Consider the following 20,309-nt stretch of genomic DNA (forward strand, 5'->3'; position numbering starts at 1 on the left):
GGGAACAGAGAAAAAGTGAATAGAGAATTTGTGGAGGGCTTTAATTTCTGAAATGTCTGAGCAATTTAAGAGACGTTCGTGTTTGCTCTGGTAAAGAGTTCAGTGCAGGGATCAGAGTCGGAGTTAAATTGTAACCGAGAGGTGGGGATCGGATTTGAGTAGAAACTTCCATCTGGGAAGCTCAGAGGAGGAGGGGGCGGGGGGGGGGGGGGGGGGTATATTTTATGAGGTCAAGGCCCAGCCACATCTACTGGGGATTTGGGGGTCTGTTTTAGTTCTCGCTGATATTTCTATTCTGCTAATGGAAGATGTGGCAGTAAACGGAGTAGGGAGCTGCGCAGGAATGCAGGATCAGCTGGAAAATGTCAACCGAATGTGTTTTGAACCCTCCCAGCCCGTGATCTTGAGAGCATGAACGCAGCTACCTGACTTGTCACCTTGGTGTTCACAGCCATGGGATTGCTGAGGACTATCTCCAGAATATTTTCACTGCACCCCCTGAAAAAGTTACAGCCTCGGAAAAGATGTTTATCGACGGTTGGTACAGGGGTACCAAACTCGTGTTTCCACCCGAAACTGCCTCTGAGAAGCAGCAACGTTTCTAATAATCTAGGGAAAAATCAATGTCCTGGTAGTTTATCTTGCCACGACTTTCGGTGTTTTGCCACAAGCAAATGCCGCTCAAAAAGCCGAAAAAGTGCCAACAGCAGAAAGCCCTCAAGGAGTGGGAAGCAAAGCGGGGAGGATGATGAGGTGATGACAGAAGACGAACGTGAATTAGAAGATTCTGAATTTGAAGAACTATTTCAAGAACAAATACCTCCCCTTCCTGAAGGAGGTCATAGAGTATTTATTGTTCATCCAGATGTAAAGTGGGGAGGGAAGAAACAACATCTTACAACAGGTACATTTGTTATTAACTAATGCAAACTAGGTTTTGATATTTCGTATGGGAACTGTAACATGGTAGCTATGTTAGTGAACTAGTATTCTAGATGTGGCAGCATCTGTGGAGAAAGAAACAGAGTTAATATTTCTGTAAAGAAGAGTCATATGGACTCAAAACATTAACTCTGTTTCTCTCTCCACAGATGCTGTCAGACTTGCGGAGCTTTTCCAGCATTTTCTATTTTTATTTCCAGTATCCGCAATGTTTTGCTTTTATTTTAGTAATCCAGATGACTGGACTCATGACATAGTGAAATGAGTGCAAATCTCACCATAACAACTGTGGAATTTAAATCTTTTTAATTAAATAAATCTGAATAAATAAATCTGGACTGAACTGTCAGAGGCAGTGCGTTCCAGATCCTAATCATTTGCTGTAGAAAGAGGTTTCTCCTCATCGCCACTGCCAATTTTGCCAATCACCTATAAATCGGTGTCCTCTGCTTCTTGATCCTTGCACCAATGGGAACAACTTCTCTCTATCTGCTCTGTCCAGAGCACTCATGATCTTGAATACCTCTACCAAATTTAAAACTCTTGATCAGGTCACCCCCTGCCCCCTCAGTCTTTGGTTTGTGAGGGAGAGGAGGCCCAGCCCATTCATTCTTTCTGAGCTTTGCAACCTGGTATCATACTAGTAAATCAGTTTCCTGCACCCTTTCCAGTCTCTCTATAACTTTTTTTTATATTATGCAGAACAGAATTCCAAGTATTGTCTAACCAAGTTTCTATAAAAATTTAACATAAACTTCAATTCTAGAAATGAACCCTGTGCTTTGTTTTTTTTAATTAACTTATTAAACTGTGCTGCTCCTCTGAGTGATTTGTGTATTTGTATCTCCAGATCCAGCTGTTCTCCTATGTATTTAGATACCTATTTCCAAAGAGTAGGTGGCCTCCTTAATCTTCCTACCAAAATGTACAATCTCACACTAATCTATAGGATTGAAGGTTGCAATACATCTGCAGTGGTTCATATTATAATTTATATTACTTATTTTCTATATTTAAACTAGCTACTAAATTTTATTAGAAATAAGAACAAGAAAACTTTTTTAAAAAAAGGATATTCTTAATGAACAGCAACTTTACCTGTAATTACAATTGCTAGTGGAATGCAATATGATTTGCATTTAATATTGGAATTGTCTGATGTAGGGGAGAGTGGAAGGAACTGAAAAGTGGTAATGAAGAACGACTGCTTTTTCTCCAGAGCTGCAACAGTAAAGAATGTTAGAGGCATTTAAGATCATGAAGGATTATAAGATAAATAGTGTTAGATTGTGCCCTCTCATTTCCCTGTCATCATTAAAAACAAAGAAAATCACAGAAGAATTAAAGGGGAGGTGAGAAAATATTTCTTTGCACAGAGGATGGTGAAAATGTGAAACTTCTTTTTAGCCACAAACTATTGTTGGAGGTGAATGCATAGTCCATAAATTATTTTAAAAGGAAATTAGATACTTTTTGGAAAAAGAGAAATATTAAAAGATGTACAAGAAGTGAGTAGGAGAGTGGATTTAACCTATGTGGCTCAAGCAGAGAAAAACACTGGCACAGACATGATGGACCAATGGTCTTTAGTGTTCAATGAATTAGTGCTCCAGTGCACCACACTACAGAGGTTGTGTCTGATCGTTGTTTCATTGGATATATGCATCAACCAACACTATGGCTCATCTCTCAATCTCCTACTGAAATTCCTTTTTTCTTCAAAACTGTAGACTTTCTTGTCTAACACAATTTGCTATTCACTCCCACAATTTTTAATTTTTCAACCTTGTTAGTGCTCTGCAGTATAGATTGGCTTTTTAATATAAAATTAAAACAGAAAATTCTGGAAATACTGGCAGCATCTGTGGAGAGAGAAAAACAAAGGGTTAGTGTTTCAGGTCAGTGACATCTTATTGGAATGTTAACTGTTTCTCTCTCCACAGCCTTATCTGCTGAGCATTCCCAGCATTTTCTGTTTTCATATCAGATTTCCAGCATCTGCAGCATTTTGCTTTTGGGTTGGCATTTTGATTGGTTTCTCTTTTTTTAAAGCAAGGGGGATGATAAATCGGCAGGCTCTTCATTTGCCTTCAAGCTTCTTCTATCAGAGCTCTGGGCCAGCTGTTATTGTGCACTGTTTGGTGTCTCAATTCTGTCCTTTCTTTCGCTACAAGGTGAACTTCAGATGGCTGAAGCAGTTGCTCTTGTGAACACTCTGCCCAACTGGCATGTTGTTGATGAGGTTATTCTTTCTACAAAAAGTCCAGACAGCAAATTCATTTTTGGCAAAGGCAATTTTCAGACTCTTACAGGTAAGTTGATTGACTTTCTTAATGATAAAACGTTGAAATAAAATCCACCGGATTCTAAATTACATATCTTGAAAGGTATTATTTAAAGTGACAATCTGTTTATAGATGCTTGTAGTTTAAAGCAGTGTTTCCCAGTTGTCAAGAAATTGTTCTTTAAAGAAATATTAGAATGCATGAAAAAAAATATTCCAGACAAATGTATTTTATGAAATTTTGTCACACACAGAGCGTACATGAGATACGTTTGAACACTTTGGGCTGTTGGTGTGGTTAAGCAAATTAGAAATGACGTACTGTTAGTGGATCAAACAATTTTAGCAATGCTTTGTTACAGTTGAGGGAAAAAAAAGTGACTTCTTTGACGGCCTTATTGCCTTCCAAAGCACTTTTCAGAAAATGAAGTGCTTTTTGAAGTGTAGTCTTTGTTGTAATGTAATTTCAATGCTACTGTTTTGCAGAAAAAATAAAAGGGCTGCCACAGGTTACTGCAGTGTTTATGAATGTTGAACGACTGTCTGCATTATCAGAGGTAAAGAAGTTTCACCCAACCAGAGTGTACGATATCAAAGTAATAACTGATCACAAGGTGTTGAATAATACCTAATAATTGATAGCAAGAAGTAGGTCAATAATTTCACCAAGTGGTTAAATTGTAAACCACAGAAGGGAAGTTCAGAAAGTTCATACAGTATCTAAGGGTGGCAGAGTTTAAAAAGATGCTTGGGCCACTCCTTAGTTCCTGTGTATTTTATAATTTTCACCACAGTTTTGTGGCTATTATTATGCCAGGATGGGCTAAGTAAGGATATCAAGAGTCAATCAGCTTCGTGTTTCAAGTGCATGGTGCCCACACTAAAATATTAATATATTGTTACTGCAAGTCCATGAAAAAAAATTGTGATTAGTGGTAAGGACATGTTCTGGTGTGGTACTGATTTATTAAACTGTCCTAGGTTTGACCTTTATTCTGTGCTGACTTAACTAATCACAACCCTGTAAAAAGTTGGGAGGCCATAGCTGGCCTTAAAAGCCAGATAGTGTTCCTGTTTCTGACCATTATCCAGCAACCCCGGGCCACTGAAAAGTGCAAGTTTGTGGCCATCAGGTGAGGACATGGTCAGGCTTGGTTGTGATGCATCCCAAGGTAAAATAGCCTGTCAACGCTCCCACTGGCTGGGCTTACACATCTGGACAAAGTACTGAAGAGCAGCTTAAGGAACAGTATAGCAGAATGACCTGATGCCTTCGGGAGAAAAGTTGAGGAAAACTATAAAGAAAAATATGTTTATTTAAAAGTAATAGTGTAAAACTAATTAAATTCTGGGCATAGATGCTACCGTACAACATTCATTTCAATATCTTGGAGCAGGGCAACAGTTCGATATATATATTTTAGAAGCTTTGTACTGCTGCAATTATTTTTGGCCATTTTAATCAGTAAGTTTGCTTCTACTTGTGTTATATTACTTCTTTGTGTAGTGGCTTAGATTTTGTGAACACAAAAAATCAATTACAAAACCATTCAGAAAAAATTGAAGTGTTTGGATATTTTTTCGAACTGCCGGTTTTTGAGAATTTTAGACTATCTTCAAAGGGCTTTCGTTTGCCAAGTGACATTCGTGCCACACAAGTGCAGGAAATGACTATCTCCAACAAGAGAGAATCTAACCACCTCATAATATCCTAAAACCTAGGAGAACAAGGGTACCAGATGCGTGGGAACATCACCATCTGCAAGTTCCCCTTCAAGCCTCACACCATCCTACCTTGGGAGTAATATTGCTGTCCCTTCACTGTTGCTGGGTTAAAGTCCTGGAACTCCCTTCCTATCAGCTCTGAGAGTCTACCCACACCAGATGGACTGCAGCAGTTGAAGAAGGTTGACTCACAACTACCTTCTCAAAGACAATTGGGAATGGGCAACAAATGCTGGCCTTGCCAGCGATGCCCATACCCCATGAAAGAATTTTTAAAATGCTTACTTTCAGAAGTGTTTGTATGATTCGTTGTTCCGGTATTATAGAATCAGACAACACAGCTGGAGGCTGTTTGGCCCATCGTGCCTATTCGACATTTCATTGTGTTGACTTTACTCTGTGTAAGAAGCGAACAAGTAAAATATTTCCTTTGACTCTATTAGAAAGAATTGGAATCTGCCTGGGGAGTTAAAGTGTTTGACAGGTATTCCATTGTCCTTCATATCTTCCGTTGCAATGCTCGGACCAAAGAGGCCAAACTGCAGATATCTCTGGCTGAGATCCCATACTTGAGGTAAGGATCTGATTTCCTACAATTCTCCTAAAACTTTTAACAATATCATTTGACTGACCATATCATGGGAGTGTTGGCTGGTACAGTTAGTTCAGACAAATCGTCCTCTGTGCTTCGAGACATGAATATTTATTCAATTTGAAAGGAAGTTGATCAGTTCGCTTTTAAGAATTAGAAGAAAATTGGATTTAGATGGCTTTAACCCAGTTCCCAGTTTGTATTCAAATTCACGGCACAATCGGTAAATAGGCATTAATATATGCGTCTCACTTCAATACCGTAAGGGTGTGTTTCCAGTTTGCCAAATAGGAAGAAGTTTGAGCATATTGTCAGTGATGTGCTTTTCACTATATCGGAGAACAGGATGCAAGTTGAAAAGTTTTACTTTCTTCTAGCAGCCCTGCCTATTCATCTCAATAACAAATGCATTCAACAAATAGGCCTATAATGAATGTCCTTGTATAAAACTTCCAGCAATCACAAAAAGAGCTGATGAACATGGGGATTTCTTCTGCGATTAGATATCACAGAATCCTGGCAAGCCCAGCTCACTGTAAAAAGTACGCTTCATAGCCAGCTACTGTCTCTCTCCGCCCAGCCCCTGTATTCCACTCCCAAAACCTGAAGTCCTTGCAGGTAACAAGCCCTAATTCTTTACGCTTCTCAGTTGCCTGACTATGCTTTGCTGAAGGAACCCCATGTGAGAGATTCCACATCAAAGTACAGAAACATTAAGCTGCATCGCATCCCCATTTTTAAAAAAATGAGCATATTCTGCAACATAATGTTATTGTGGGGGAGGGGTGGAATACACTGGGCAGAATTTTGCCCTTGGTGGGCGTGGGGGGGCCCCACCGGCTGGTGGACAGCCGACCCCCGCCACCGAAACGGGGCCCGCTGCCATTTTGAGTGGGCGGGCTGCCCGACGGGAAGCGCTATGCTCTTCATGTGGGGGGGGAGAGAGGAAGGGATTCCCCAACTGTCAAAGTGTGCTCTTTCACGCATGTGCGCGAAAGAGCGCACTGCTCCCTGAGGCTAAGTGCTGTCTCAGGGAGATTACTGACAGTCCAAAAAACTTTAAAAATAGAAAAATTAAAAAATTATTAACATATCCCCCTCATGTGACAATGTCACACGAGATGGAACATGTTAATAAATATCACGCAAAATGTATTAAAGTTTTTAAAAACGGACATAAAACCTCATCCCGCCAGTGGATGAGGTTTCATGTATTATCAGAAGCCCGCTGGGGCTCCTGGCCTGCCTGCCAGCCTTAAGGTTGGATGGGCAGGTCTTTAATTATCTTAATTACTCTGTCACTGGCCTCAATTGGCCATTGACAGGTCGGCGGGCGGACAGCTGATTTCGCTGTCCGCCCACCTTCCTAAAAATTTAAAGGGACCGGGATGATGTCGGGGTTCCTCCCAACGTCATCCCGCGTCGTTTTCCCCTCGGCGAGCAGGCCCCGCCCCCAAATCGCCAACGGGAAAATTCAGGCCACTGACTTTTTATCCTTTTTGGATAATTATTTTTATTTTTACAGATGTCCTACTCTGGACATGTTTTGCAACAGTGTGTTCCAAACAGGACTTGCAGTAACATAGCTGCTTCAAACGGGAGCATTATCATGTTAGTTAATTTGAACATTGTTTTGCCCTTATTTGGCAGGTCCCAGTTGAAAAATGAAGTGGCTTACTTAGACCAACAAGGTGGTGGTTCCAGGTACATTATGGGATCAGGTAATAATCCTACTGTGTCATAGGTTTGTTATACTGGATTATTGACCAATAGTATCGGTGCAATCCATTGCACTCTTGTGACTCTGGATTGTCGGTTTGCAGTATGGATTTGATGTTTCTGCTTTACATAATATTTTAATTATTAACCAATACTGATCAGTCAGTAGAAGGAAGATGGTCAACTTGGTCTATATTGTCGTTGATGACACAAACACTCCTGTGGGATAGCTCTGCACCCTACATAAAGGAGCCATAAAAGCAAAAATTGTTTCATAATTTCAGGACTTCGGAGTGAAGGGGTTAAAGGGTTGATTGACTCTGACAATCCCTAATTCTAGTGTTCTGATGAAAGGGCATCTCGACCTGAATAGTTAACACTGTTTCTGTCCAGAGATGTTGCCTGACCTGCTGAGTATTCCCAGCATTTCTGTTTTCATCCCTAATTCTAGTATTCGAGAATGTTTGTTTGTATTTCCCATCACACCATTCCATCTATTTTGACAGAGCATCTTTTACCATTCTCTTGAATCTCTTCCTTACCCCTTTGCTTTACTTTATCACTTCCCCTGTTCAAAGGTCTCAATAAGACTTGTCCAATCACATCTTGTTACTAGTGTTTGGTTCATTTTCAATGTTACAAAGTGCCTTGGAGTAGTTTGCTGTGCTAAAGTTGCATTTTGCTGCTGATGGAAGTTCCTTTTCTATCAATTCATTCAAACTCTGCAGCCCACACTGTCATCTGCACAAAGTCCCACAGTCCCAACTCTCCTTCCATGCCTACAATTAATTATGTAAGTGGGCTTTAGGCTTTTTCTACATCTACAAGTTACAAATCGGGATTGTGATGGAATACTGTCACTTAACTCCTGGTCAGGGGCAGCTCCAACAACACTCAAGAAGCTCAATATCATACAGGGCAAAGCAGTCCACTTGATTGGCACCCCATCCACCATACAAACATTCACGCCCTCCACACAGCGATAACAGTGTGCTCTGTCATCGAAATGCGCTGCAGCAACACACCACGGGCCCTTTGTGAGCACCTTCCAAACTTGCGGCCTCTACCACCTAAAATGACCAAGGGCAGCAGGCACATGGAACATCACCACCTGCAAGTTTCCTCCAAGTCACACACCATCCTAACTTGCAACTATATCTCTCTTCCTTCACTGTCACTGGAATCCCAGTACATCAGTACAAAAGACCATGCTGAATCATTTGCAACCATCTTCAGCCAGAAGTGCCCGGTGGATGATCCATCTCAGCCTCCTCCTAAGGTCCACAGCATCACAGATGCCAGTCTTCGGCCAATTCGATTTATCCACGTTATATCAAGGAACAGCTGAAGGCACTGGATACTGCAAAGGCTATGGGCCCTGACAACATTCTGGCAATAGTACAGGAGACCTATGCTCCAGAACTAGCCATGCCTCTAGCCAAATTTTCCAGCACAGCTACAACACTGGCATCTACCTGGCAATGTGGAAAATTGGCCCGGTATGTCCTGTCCACAAAAAGCAGGACAAATCCAACCCATTCAATTACTGCCCCATCAGTCTACTCTCAACCATCAGTAAAGTGATGGAAGGTGTCATCAAGTAGCACCAATGTAGCAATAACCTGCTCACTGACGCCCAGTTCGTATTCCGCCAGGGCCACTCGGCTCCTGACTTCATTACAGCCTTGGTCCAAACATGGACCAAAGAGCTGAACTCCCGAGGTGAGGTGAGAGTGACTGCCCTTGACATCAAGGCTGCATTTGACTGACTGTGGCATCAAGAAGCACTAGCAACACTAGTGTCAATAGAAATCGGGGGGGAACACTTTGTTCGAGGTCAATCACCTCAGCCCCAGGACATCACTGCAGGAGTTCCTCAGCGTAGTGTCCTAGGATCAACCATTTTCAGCTGCTTCATCAATGACCTTCCATCATGAAGTCAGAAGTGGGGAGGTTCGCTGATGATTGCACAGTGTTCAGCACCATTCGCGACTCCTCAGATGCTGAGGCAGTCTGTGCCCATATGCAGCAAGACCCCAAGAAGCTCAACACCATCCAGGAACAAGCAGCCCGCTTGATTATCATCCGCCCCCTTCAACATCTACTCCCTCCTCCACTGACGCACAGTGGCAGTAGTGTATACCATCTACAAGATGCACTGCAGCGACTCACCAAGGCTCCTTCGATAGCACCTTCCAAACTGTGACCTCTGCCACCTAGGACAAGGGCAGCAGATGCATGGGATCACCACCACCTGCAAGTTCCCCTCCAAGCCACATACCATCCTGACTTGGAACTATATCGCCATTCCTTCACTGTCACTGGGTCAAAATCCTGGAACTCCCTTCCTAACAGCAGTGTGGGTGTACCTACACCACATGGAAGTGCAGCGGCTCAAGAAGGCATCTCACCACCACCTTCTCAAAGGCAATTAGGGATGGGCAATAAATGCTGGTCTAGCCAGCGACACCCACATCCCATGAACGAATAAATAAATAAGTTCAGAAAATGGATAGGTTGTCAAAAATATTCTTACAATTAAACATTGCTTTCAATTTAGTACATTTATCGGCTTTTTTTGGAGCAGAATAAAGTTTCAAAATTGCCCCGCGCAGATTTTGTTGTGGAATACAAAAACAGTACGCTAGACGACAAGCTAATGAGGGGTTCACTTGTTTTAATCCACTCTCAATTTCCAGGTGAAACCCTCATGGAGGTTCAGCAACGCCTTCTCAAGGAGAGGGAATTGAAGATTAGAGCGGTGTTGGAAAAGCTAAAGAAGAAGCGACAGTTGCTGAGGACCCAGCGTAAACGCAAAGAGTTCCCGGTTATTTCTGTCATGGGCTACACAAACTGCGGTGAGTTTCGATTCTGCATATTTCAAGAAACAGCTGTAACTGCTGCTGTAATAGCTGAAAGGCTATTTAATGTTCATGAGCAGAGCTAAAAATAATCAGCACAAAATCAAAGCAATATAGCTTCCTTTGTCCCTGAATTTTCTTAAAAAACTAAATATAAAGTGGGGAAACATTGTCCATGTTCAGTCAGATTAATGAATGGAGATAACTACATGCTTCTCCTTTGGTCTTATCTCAAATCTGAAAATAATGATTTTCCTCTTCACTAACAGTCCCTGTAGCACATTTTAAGAATGCAGTGCCTATGCAAAGGCGATTTGGTTCTACTGGAGCACCCACGTTGGATTAAACACTTCTGTGAAACGCAGTGGTGCATTTTTTTTTTGTTATAGATGCTTTTTAACAGTGTTTCTGTAAACACAATGAGATAATTAATGGGACCTTTTTAGCATAGAGGTAAAGGTAAGTGCCGGGACATCATTCTTTTCAGGGGGAGGTACAGCAAGCAATAGGGAAAGCAAATGGCATGTTGGCCTTGCAAGGCGATTGGAGTACAAGAATAAAGAAATCTTGCTAGAATTGTACAGGGCTTTGGTGAGACCACACCTGGAATAATGGGCAGAACTTTACAGGCCCTGACCCCTGCCAGCAGGTTTGTAGGTTGGGTTGGGTTGGGGTAGGGGTAGGGGAAGGGGGTCTAAATTCCCAGTCGGCCTTCTGGCTGCCCTCCCACTCACCCCTGACTTGCCTGCAATTTTATTGGGGGGTTTGCGAGGCCATTCGCCCTCATCCCAATTGAGGCCCTTAAGGGGCCTTGGGTGTGGAATTGGGGTGGGGGGGGTGGGGTTGTGTGGCTGGGTGTGCGCTTCCTTTGAGGGCCCCCATTCCACATCGGGTACCCCACGATGTCTCCCGCCCCCTCACACAGGTGCTCCTTCGCGTGCCCCCGCCCCCCCCACCCACCCCTGGCCCTTACCCCCAAGCTCTCCATCAAGACCCCCAGCCCCCTCTCCACATGTCACCCCCTTCCCCCTGGGCTTCATCCCTCCTCCCTGTTGTGAGCCCTCCAGACTTACCTGGTCCTGGACTCCGAGACCTAGAATCCGAGGACTGTTTGTAGTCCCAGTCCTGGCTACTGTTGCCACTGGCACTGCAGATTGGCCAGTAGTTCTCTGAGGCGGGACATCTGCCTACTTTTGGCTAAGTAAGGAGCGTTAAATGGCTGTGGGACTTGTGATGGATGTGTTCCCTGCCAACTCTTCAGGTGGCATGATGGGGAACCCCCCCCCCCCCCCGGCCAAGCTGAAAAATCCTGCCCGCTGTCTGCAATTCTGGTCAATCATTAAAGAGGTTATAGTTGGACACTTAGAAAAACTCAAGGTAAGCTGGAAGACGCAGCATGGTTTTGTGAAAGGGAAATCATGTTTAACCAATTTATTAGAGTCCTTTGAAGGAGTAACATGTGCTGTGGATAAAGGGATTTCCCGAAGGCATTTGATAAGATGCCACTGCAAAGGTTATTGCAGAAAATAAAAGTCATGGTGTAGGGGGTATTAGCCTGAATAGAGGATTGGCTGGCTGGAAGAAAACAGTATATGTAAATGAATCTTTGTCTGATTGGCATGATGTGACTAGTGGAGACCTGCAGGGGTCTGGTACTGGGGCCTCAACCTTTTACAATTTACATCAGTGACTTAGATGAGAGGAGCGAAAGCATGGTAGCTAAATTTGCAGACGACACAAAGATAGGTAGGAAAGTATGTTGTGAAGAAGCCATCAGGAATTTGCAGATGGAGAGATAAGTTGAGTGGGCAAAAATTTGGCAGATGGATTTTAATGCAGAGAAATGTGAAGTTGTTCTTGGCAGGAAGAATAAAAAAGCAGAGTATTACTTTTATGGAGAATGACTGCAGAATTCAGAGGTGCAGAGAGATTTAGGTGTTCTTGTGCATGAGTCACAAAAAGTTTAATGTGCAGGTAGAGCATGTAACCAAGAAAGCTAATGGAATACAATCCTTTATTTCGAGAGAAAGTGAACATAAAAGTAAGGATGTAATGCTTCAATTATGCAGGGCATTAGTGAACCTACATCTCGAATACTGTGTGCAGTTTTGGTCTCCTTATTCAAGGAAGGATGTAAATGCGTTGGATGCGGTTCAGAGGAGGTTACTTGATTGATACCTGGAATGAGCAGGTTGCCTTGTCAGGATAGGTTGGAAAGGCTGGGCTTGATTCCACTGGAGTTTAGAAGAGTGTGGGATGACTTGATTGAAGTGTATAAGATCCTGAATGGTCTTGACAAGATGGACATGGAAAGGATGTTTCCTCTTGTGGGTGAGCCCAGAACTAGGGGGCACTGTTTTAAGTTGAGGGGTTGCCCTTATAGGACAGAGATTAGGAGAATTTTTTTCTCTCATAGGGTGTGCGACTTTGAAACTCTTTGCCTCAGAAGGCAGTGGAAGTGGGGTCACAGAATATTTTTAAGGCGAAGGTTGATAGATTCTTGTTAAGCAACAGAATCGAAGGTTATCGGGGTAGATGGGAATGTAGAACTCAATGCAAAAAGATCAACCATGATCTTATTGAATGGCAGAGCAGGCTCGAGGGGCTGAATGGCCGCCTTCTGCTTCTATTTCGTATGTTCGTATGGTCTCCATATTTAAGGAACGATGTACTTGCATTGGAGGCTGTACAGCGAAGGTTCACTAGATTGGCCCCTGAGATGAGAGGGTTGCCCTATGATGAGAGGCTGAGTAAATTGGGTCTATATTCTCTGGAGCTTGGCAGAATGAGAATTGATCTTAGTGAATCATTCAAAATTATGATGGGGCTTGATACAGCAGAGACTAAGATATTATTTACTTTGACTGGGGAATCTAGAACAAGGAATTAGAGTTTCAGTTAGGGGGCAGATCGTTTAGGACTGCGTTGAGGAGAAATTTCTTCACTCAAAAGCTTGTGAATCTTTGGAATTTTCTACCCAGGAAGGTTATGGATGTGCCACCATTGAATATATTTAAGGCTGAGATAGACAGAGTTTTGGGGTCTCAGGGAATCAAGGGATCTTGGAAGTGGCGGGAAAGTGGAGTCAAAACCCAAGATCGTATTGAATGGCAGAGCAGGCTCAATGGGCCATTTGGTCTACTCCTGCTCCTATTTCTTATATTCTTAGGCAAATCTGTCTTCCTGGCACAGTGTAATGGAACACCTGGTTTCTGTTTCACACCTGGTGCATTTTGTATCTTCCATTCAGGCAAAACAACCCTGATTAAAACCCTGACTGGAGACTCAGGCCTTCACCCAAGAGATCAATTGTTTGCTACCCTTGATGTTACCACCCATGCTGGTTTGATGCCAAGTCGTATGATGGTCCTTTACATTGATACAATTGGATTTCTTTCCCAGCTCCCCCACAACTTAATTGAATCCTTCTCAGCAACTCTAGAGGATGTGGTATATTCAGTAAGTTTCAGTTTCTGTCACATTTTTTCCCATCTGCTTGGATCAGCTTTTTTAAAATAAAAAATAAAGCCACAGAGCTCGTAACTGTTTCCCAGATCCTGTGTTTTAGCTCAGCTGATTAACTTAGCTAGGAACTGAAACAAATAAACCAGTAAAGTCCCAGGGCAGATCTCCGCTAAGTAGGTTGGGCTATGTAGAGTGTTATATTGGAAAATCAGCTGGGGTTCAAGCACCGGATTGAAGTGGAGCTCAAATGAGAGCAGGATCACGGTTGGCTGTGATGGCTTTGCACGTCATTGCCCACCTCACAAGGCATTCCCCCACTGAAGATCCCAGTTAGCAACCTGCTCACCATGAAGTGTAGCTCAGCATGGCTTACCCTCCAAAGAACCACGGGGTCCAAACACGGCTTATTTCCTTACAATGCAAGCTCGGCAAGGGGGTTCATTTTAACGTAACTCACCAAGCTGGAATCCAGTGGGGAATAAAATTGGGCAAGGTATAAAAAATCAGAGTTGCACCAAATCCAGTCAGCTTTCTGGCAGGTGGGTTAAGTTAAAATCATCCGCAAGGAGTTTGCTTTGAAGGCAGACTGCCGCCTGGTACTCTATCGGAAATCACACTGATTCTGTCATTGTACAACATATTACAGTTTCAATTGATCTGAAAGTAATGTCCAGTGACAAATGGGAATTAACATAATACAGTAACAATTTGGTCTCTGCACGTAGCAAGAAAGCTTAATTACTAATCTTCACCACATACGAAATCTGTTCACTGCTTTGCATCCAGTCCACAATTTTTGCGGAAGACCTATATTTTTCCACCCCTGGAGTTCAACTATGTTGTAACATGGAGGGCTAGAATTCCAGCACAAATACCTTGTCCACCATGCCTGTCTGATATGCTATGGTTTTCAAAACACATTATTTGAATGATCAGCAACTGTGTACCTCTTTGTTTTTATTGGCAGGGGAAGGAAGGCAATTAGTATTTCTGAACTCCCTTATTCCCTGCCCTTTTTCAGCATGTTTTATATGGAAATGAAAGAAAAGTGCATTTGAGGCTGTGCTAAGTTGTTCTCGCCAAGGATTGAATTCCCTTGTTGGTTTTGGACAAAACTGCAGCAAAAGGCAGAAGGAAGTTTATTAGTAAGAACCCTCTTGTTGTCCATGCTGATTATATTTGGTAACATGTATTTATGCTGTGATAATTATAAATAATAAGAAATATTTACATTCAAATAGAGCCTTTCGCAACCTTAGGATGTCCTAAAGTGCTTTACAGCCAATGAAGTATTTTTTTCTTTTGAAGCATTGTCATTGTTTTAGTGTAGAACATGTTGCTGTCAATCACAGACAGTAATATGGTAATTTTCTTTTTTAGTGATGTTGATTGAGAGGTAAATATTGTCTAGGACATCATAGGTAACTTCCCTGCTCTTCTTCGAGATAGTGCCATGGGATCTTTTACGTTCACACAGGGGGGCAGAAGGGGTCTCTGTTTAATGTCTCATCCAAAAGACTCTAAACTAAGACCCTGTATGTGCTCCCAGATGGATGTAAAAACATGTATTCATTTGAAAACTGCTTGAGATAAATAAATGTTTGCATTACATTACATTAGGTGATCTTCATTGTAATTTGGATGAAATGCATTTTACAATGACTGTTATATCGTAGCATTGTAATAAATATTCTTCTGCTGGCTTGGCGGGATAATGTTTAAGATGGCCTGACATGTTAATTCACTTTTGATACTTGAAGATGTAAAGGACGCTCATATTGTGTTTGGTTATTGTTAGAATAGTGTGTCCAATTTTACTTTAGGAGGGATGTCCAGGCCATGAAAAAAGTACAGAAGGGATTCACATAGATGATATCAGAGATGTGAGGTGAGATTAGGGAACTTGGGATTGTTCATTAGAAGAAAGAAGGTAAAGAGATATAACAGATATATTCAGAATTATGAAAGGTTTCAAATAAGATAAATAAGGAAAAGCTATTTCCATTGATCAGTGGATCTGTAACTAGAGGGCCTGCTATGTTGAAATATTTTGTGATTCTAGATAGTGACAATAAGCTAGAGGGTATTTGTTATAGGTAAACACAGCACGAACTTAGTTTATAAACATATTATTAATATCTGCATCATTTTCTGCCCCCTTTCTATCTGTATCCAGGATGTAATAGTTCATGTCAGAGACATCAGTCACCCTGAAACCAACAATCAGAAAGTGAATGTACTGAATGTTCTCAGGAACCTCCAGCTGTCAAACCAACTCTTGGATTCCATTATTGAAGTGCACAATAAAATTGATCTCGTAGAGGGGTAGGAACATTATAATTTTCACATGTTCTAAACAGCCGATATAATGCACACATGCCTATAACATAGATATTTCTTGTCTCTGATTTTAGTAAAAATCCCTATATAAAAGTCTACATGGATTTTAATCCTATGTTGTAATGTCAAATGATGCAATTGTATGTGGAAAAATCAGTATATAGAGAGTGTGCGTGCGTCAATTGTTAATGGTACCCTGTAGCTATACCAGTGGTCACTGGGTACCATACAGAGCAGGACAACCCCTGGTCTATCCTAAATTAGGTCATCGCAGCAAAGGCAAAATTGCCTCAGCATCCCTGCTCTAAGGAAGGGAAATTTAGCCAGAGTACCTGATCTTAACTTGTCTAATAGCCTTTGCAGGGAACAAACTGGAAATACATGACAGGTGAAGACACAATTGAGCTTGATAGTGATAACTCATGTAATCAAGTAGACTACCATCTAAGCTTTAGGGGGAATAGCTACTTGGGTGAAGTATCATTGGTCCCACATAAGGAATTGTTCCCCACTATCTGAGAATAGGTCTGGGGGAAATTTAAGGAAAACATGGAAGACAGAAACAAAATACTGCTTTGATGATTGTTCTTGACAAATTTAAAAGGTCACTAAGCTATGAATATCTGAAAAGACCAGGTAATCTAACTTATTCTATTGCTAGGTATGATAGTTTATTTGTACTGGGATAGCCATCCGGAGTCCACAAATTAAAGTCCCACCATGGGAAGTTGTGAAATTGAATTCAATAAATCTGGTCACTTGTGATCCAGCAGCAGAAAAATAACCATGAGATCTGCTGGTTTGTTGTTGGGGAGCTGCCACTCCTACATTGGTCAAGCAGATGCGTATCACTGCAGTCGACATTACATGGTTAACTCTTAATGCTCTCAAGGGAATAAAGGATGTCATTATTCCAAGAATAATTTTTTTTAAATACTTGGCATGCTGGCTATAAACAAATGTTCATTAGCTTGAAACAGTGAGAAATAAAAGTCAGTTAAAAACTAGAAATGAAAACCTTTGCAAGTTTTTCTCCTGTTAAGTAACCTAAACATTTCTTCTCTACCTTTCTTCCCTTCTTCATTTCATGAGTTCAGGAATCTGACTTCCAATGATCCTACAAAGAGTAGGTTATTTATTCATTGGAGCGATCACAAGATAGATTCAGATAAAGTAGGTCTTTTCCTCTTATTCAATATCATCCTCCCAGAATAACAAGCTTGTCATCTTCTCATCACTGTCTTTATGCGTTTCTTCAATAAGTTTGAAGTTATTCTGTTTTTTTTTAATTCTTTCATGGGATGTGGGTGTTGCTGGCTAGGCCAGCATTTATTGCCCATCCCTAATTCTCCTTGAGAAGGTGGTGCTGAGCCACCATCTCTAATCGTTGCAGTCCATGTGGTGTAGGTACACCCACAGTGCTGTTAAGAAGGGAGTTCCAGGATTTTGTCCTAGTGACAGTGAAGGACTGATGATTATATAGTTCCAAGTCAGTATGGTATGTGGCTTGGTGGGGAACTTGCAGGTGGTGGTGTTCCCATGCATCTGCTGCCCTTGACCTTTTAGGTGGTAGAGGTCATGGGTTTGGAAGGTGCTGTCAAAGAAGCCTTGGTAAGTTGCTGCAGTGCATCTTGTAGATGGTACACACTGCTGCCACTGTGCATTGATGGTGGAGGGAGAGAATATTGAAGGTGGTGTATGCGGTGCCAATCAAGCACATTGCTTTGTCCTGGATGGTGTCAAGTTTCTCAAGTGATGTGCTCTCATCCAGGCAAGTAGAGAGTGTTCCATCACACTCCTGATTTGTGCCTTGTAGATGGCGGACGAGCTTTGGGGAGTCAGGGAGTAGAGTTACTCGCCACAGGATTCCAAGCTCTTGCAGCCACAGTATTTGTCTGGCCAGTCCAGTTCAGTTTCTGGCCATCCTTCCCATCAACCTATTCCAGACTCTGTGTAAAGATATGGTTTTTTTTTCCCTTTAATAAAGATATGAACCGACAGATCCAAACACTGTCGCAGTTTCAGCGCTTCATGGACTCGGCATGGACGAATTGACAAAGAAAATCGAGGAGGCAGTTTTGCGAGCAACAGGAAAACTGATTCTCACTATTCGAGTAAATTTAGCTGGGCCTCAGCTGAGGTAAGAAGGAAACCTCAGTGCAAGCAGAACTTGCACAAGCGCGTGGCTTTAAAACAAATCTTATTATTTTTGAAGTGGAATTGAATTTCCAAGACAATTTTTAAACAGTTAAGAATTGAACAAGTGAGGGCTGTTCATTCAGGAGCATGTGGAGCAATGGTTTCTGAGGGGTTAATGCATGGAAAGGCAAATTTAAAGATGCTGACATATAACACTGTTTCTTTTTATCATTCCAGCTGGTTGTATAAGGAAGCCACTGTGCAAGGAGTAGATGTTTTGCCAGAAGATGGTTTAGCCAATGTGAGGGTGATCATCAGCAGCTCCTCTTATGGGAAATATAGGAAGCTGTTCCAACCTTGAAGGAGAAGGGATGACTTTCCAATGTTGAAGATTTTATCTTTTTTTTTCCCAAGGAAAAAATTTATACATGAATAGCAACTATTTTCCTCTCCGAGAAGCAGCGCCAAAACTGGTAATGAGTTGCTTTGAAATGCAGCAATCATTGTTTTATAGGCAAGTGTGGGCAGTTTGCACACAAGCAATGGCCCACTAACAGCAATGAGATGAACAACCAGCCAGTTCTTTTAGTTGTTGCCCTTTCAGGAAGACCTTTAACCAGGATACTGGAAGAATTCCCAACTTTTTCAATTGAATCTTTAATCCACGGACAGGCAGACAGAAACTCAGTTTGTCTCAGCCCAAGGGCGAAGTTTTTTTATATAAAGAATAAGACTGCAGTGACACTAGAGTCAATAATGAAAGCATGATGATGTTCCACAATAAGTGCTGGGCGGGATTTTCCAGCCCCACCAAAAGTCAATAGACTTATGGCTGGGCCACCAAATCTCTCACGGCGGGTCCCGCCCCAACGGGGCCGGAAAATTCTGGCCACTGATACCATAATGTGTTTAAAGTTTAAAAAGTTTATTATTAGAATGATTCTCTTATGACAATGGGAATGTTGCAATCGGCTGGGTTGACCTGCCCCTGATCACCGCCCAGTGATACCTGCTGAAAAATGGCATGTACACAAGTAACGTGAGTAACGTGGTACCGGCCTCTGCTGTGATGTTCCCACAGTCGATTAACAACAGGCTAAACTGATATGTGAAGAATCATGGTATGACTGGAGCTGCTGGTGGGCATACAAACACTAGATTAAAAATAAGAACTTCATTCATTGCCTTTGAAGGAAATAGAGTGAAAGTTGGAGAGGGAAGATCGTGACTGTGCAGCTAATAAATAAAGTTCCACACAGTCTCCTGTGCAAATCAACAGGGACAGCAGATGTGTCCATGAGTTTTATTTTTTAAAAAGTCTTGTGCATTAATGCATTGTGTAACAGTCACAAACCATTATGAAGAGTTCGTGGGTCTGATTCTAGTGGGAAACCACGTCCAATGGGACCACAGCTAGAGGAAAGAACCACAATATTGGTTCACCAGTGATGTGTTTTAGTCGCATTGGATGGAACAATAGGATTAACCTACCACCCACCTTCCCCCCCCCACCCCCCACCCCCCACCCCCAGCACTCCTAACCCCTGCTTTATTTTCTCCTCAAATAAAAGACAGTGTAATGGTTTAACATCTCATCTGAAAGTCTAGACCCTTTCTGAATATTGTGTCTCACATACACCAATCATGACTTCATCTATTTTTGTGGTGAGGGAGCTGAGAACTTTCATTACACAATGAGTTGTTATGATTTGGAATGCACTGCCTGAAGGAGCAGTGGAAGATTCAATAGTAATTTTCAAAAGCGAATTGAATACATAAAACGGAAAAGAAATTATAGGGTTATGGGGAAAGAGCAAAGGAGTGGAATTAATTGACTAGCTCTTTGGCAGGCTGGCACAGTCATGAAGAGCCAAATGGCGTGCTTCTGTGCCGAATGATTCCATAATTGAGAGATATGGTGATCGGGAAGCCTCTAGACTTGCTAGCATTGTGCCATAGGATCCTTTAGATGCATCTGAACAGAGAAAGACATGGCCATGTTTAAAATCTCATCCATAACACAGCATCTCCAACGATGCAGCACTCGCTCAGTACTGGATTGTGAACTCAATTCCTAGGATGGAAATTTGACTGCATATTTGACTTAGGCTTAGATTTTATGCCTCCTGGGGCAGGTTGGCAGGTGGGTGGGAAGAGGAGGTAAAATTGGGTGTCATAGCGTATGCCTGTTGCCTACCCTCCTCCTTTGCTGGGTTTTACCTGCAGCGGGGGAGGCGTCAAG

The 20,309-nt window shown here is 42.1% G+C and overlaps 1 protein-coding gene across 1 annotated transcript; it reads left to right on the forward strand.

Moving 5' to 3' along the window:
- Positions 1-19,351, forward strand: gtpbp6 (GTP binding protein 6). Its single transcript, XM_078545104.1, has 10 exons — positions 1-904; positions 3,117-3,254; positions 3,713-3,783; positions 5,395-5,525; positions 7,194-7,264; positions 9,962-10,120; positions 13,374-13,582; positions 15,765-15,913; positions 17,916-18,068; positions 18,305-19,351. Exons 1-10 carry the CDS (start codon positions 454-456, stop codon positions 18,426-18,428), a joined length of 1,656 nt encoding a protein of 551 aa, XP_078401230.1. The 5' UTR covers positions 1-453; the 3' UTR covers positions 18,429-19,351.
- The last annotated feature ends 958 nt before the right edge of the window (positions 19,352-20,309 follow it).

The sequence above is a fragment of the Cetorhinus maximus genome, chromosome 7 (genome assembly GCF_964194155.1).
Source record: "Cetorhinus maximus chromosome 7, sCetMax3.hap1.1, whole genome shotgun sequence".
In the NCBI taxonomy this organism is placed as follows: domain Eukaryota; kingdom Metazoa; phylum Chordata; class Chondrichthyes; order Lamniformes; family Cetorhinidae; genus Cetorhinus; species Cetorhinus maximus.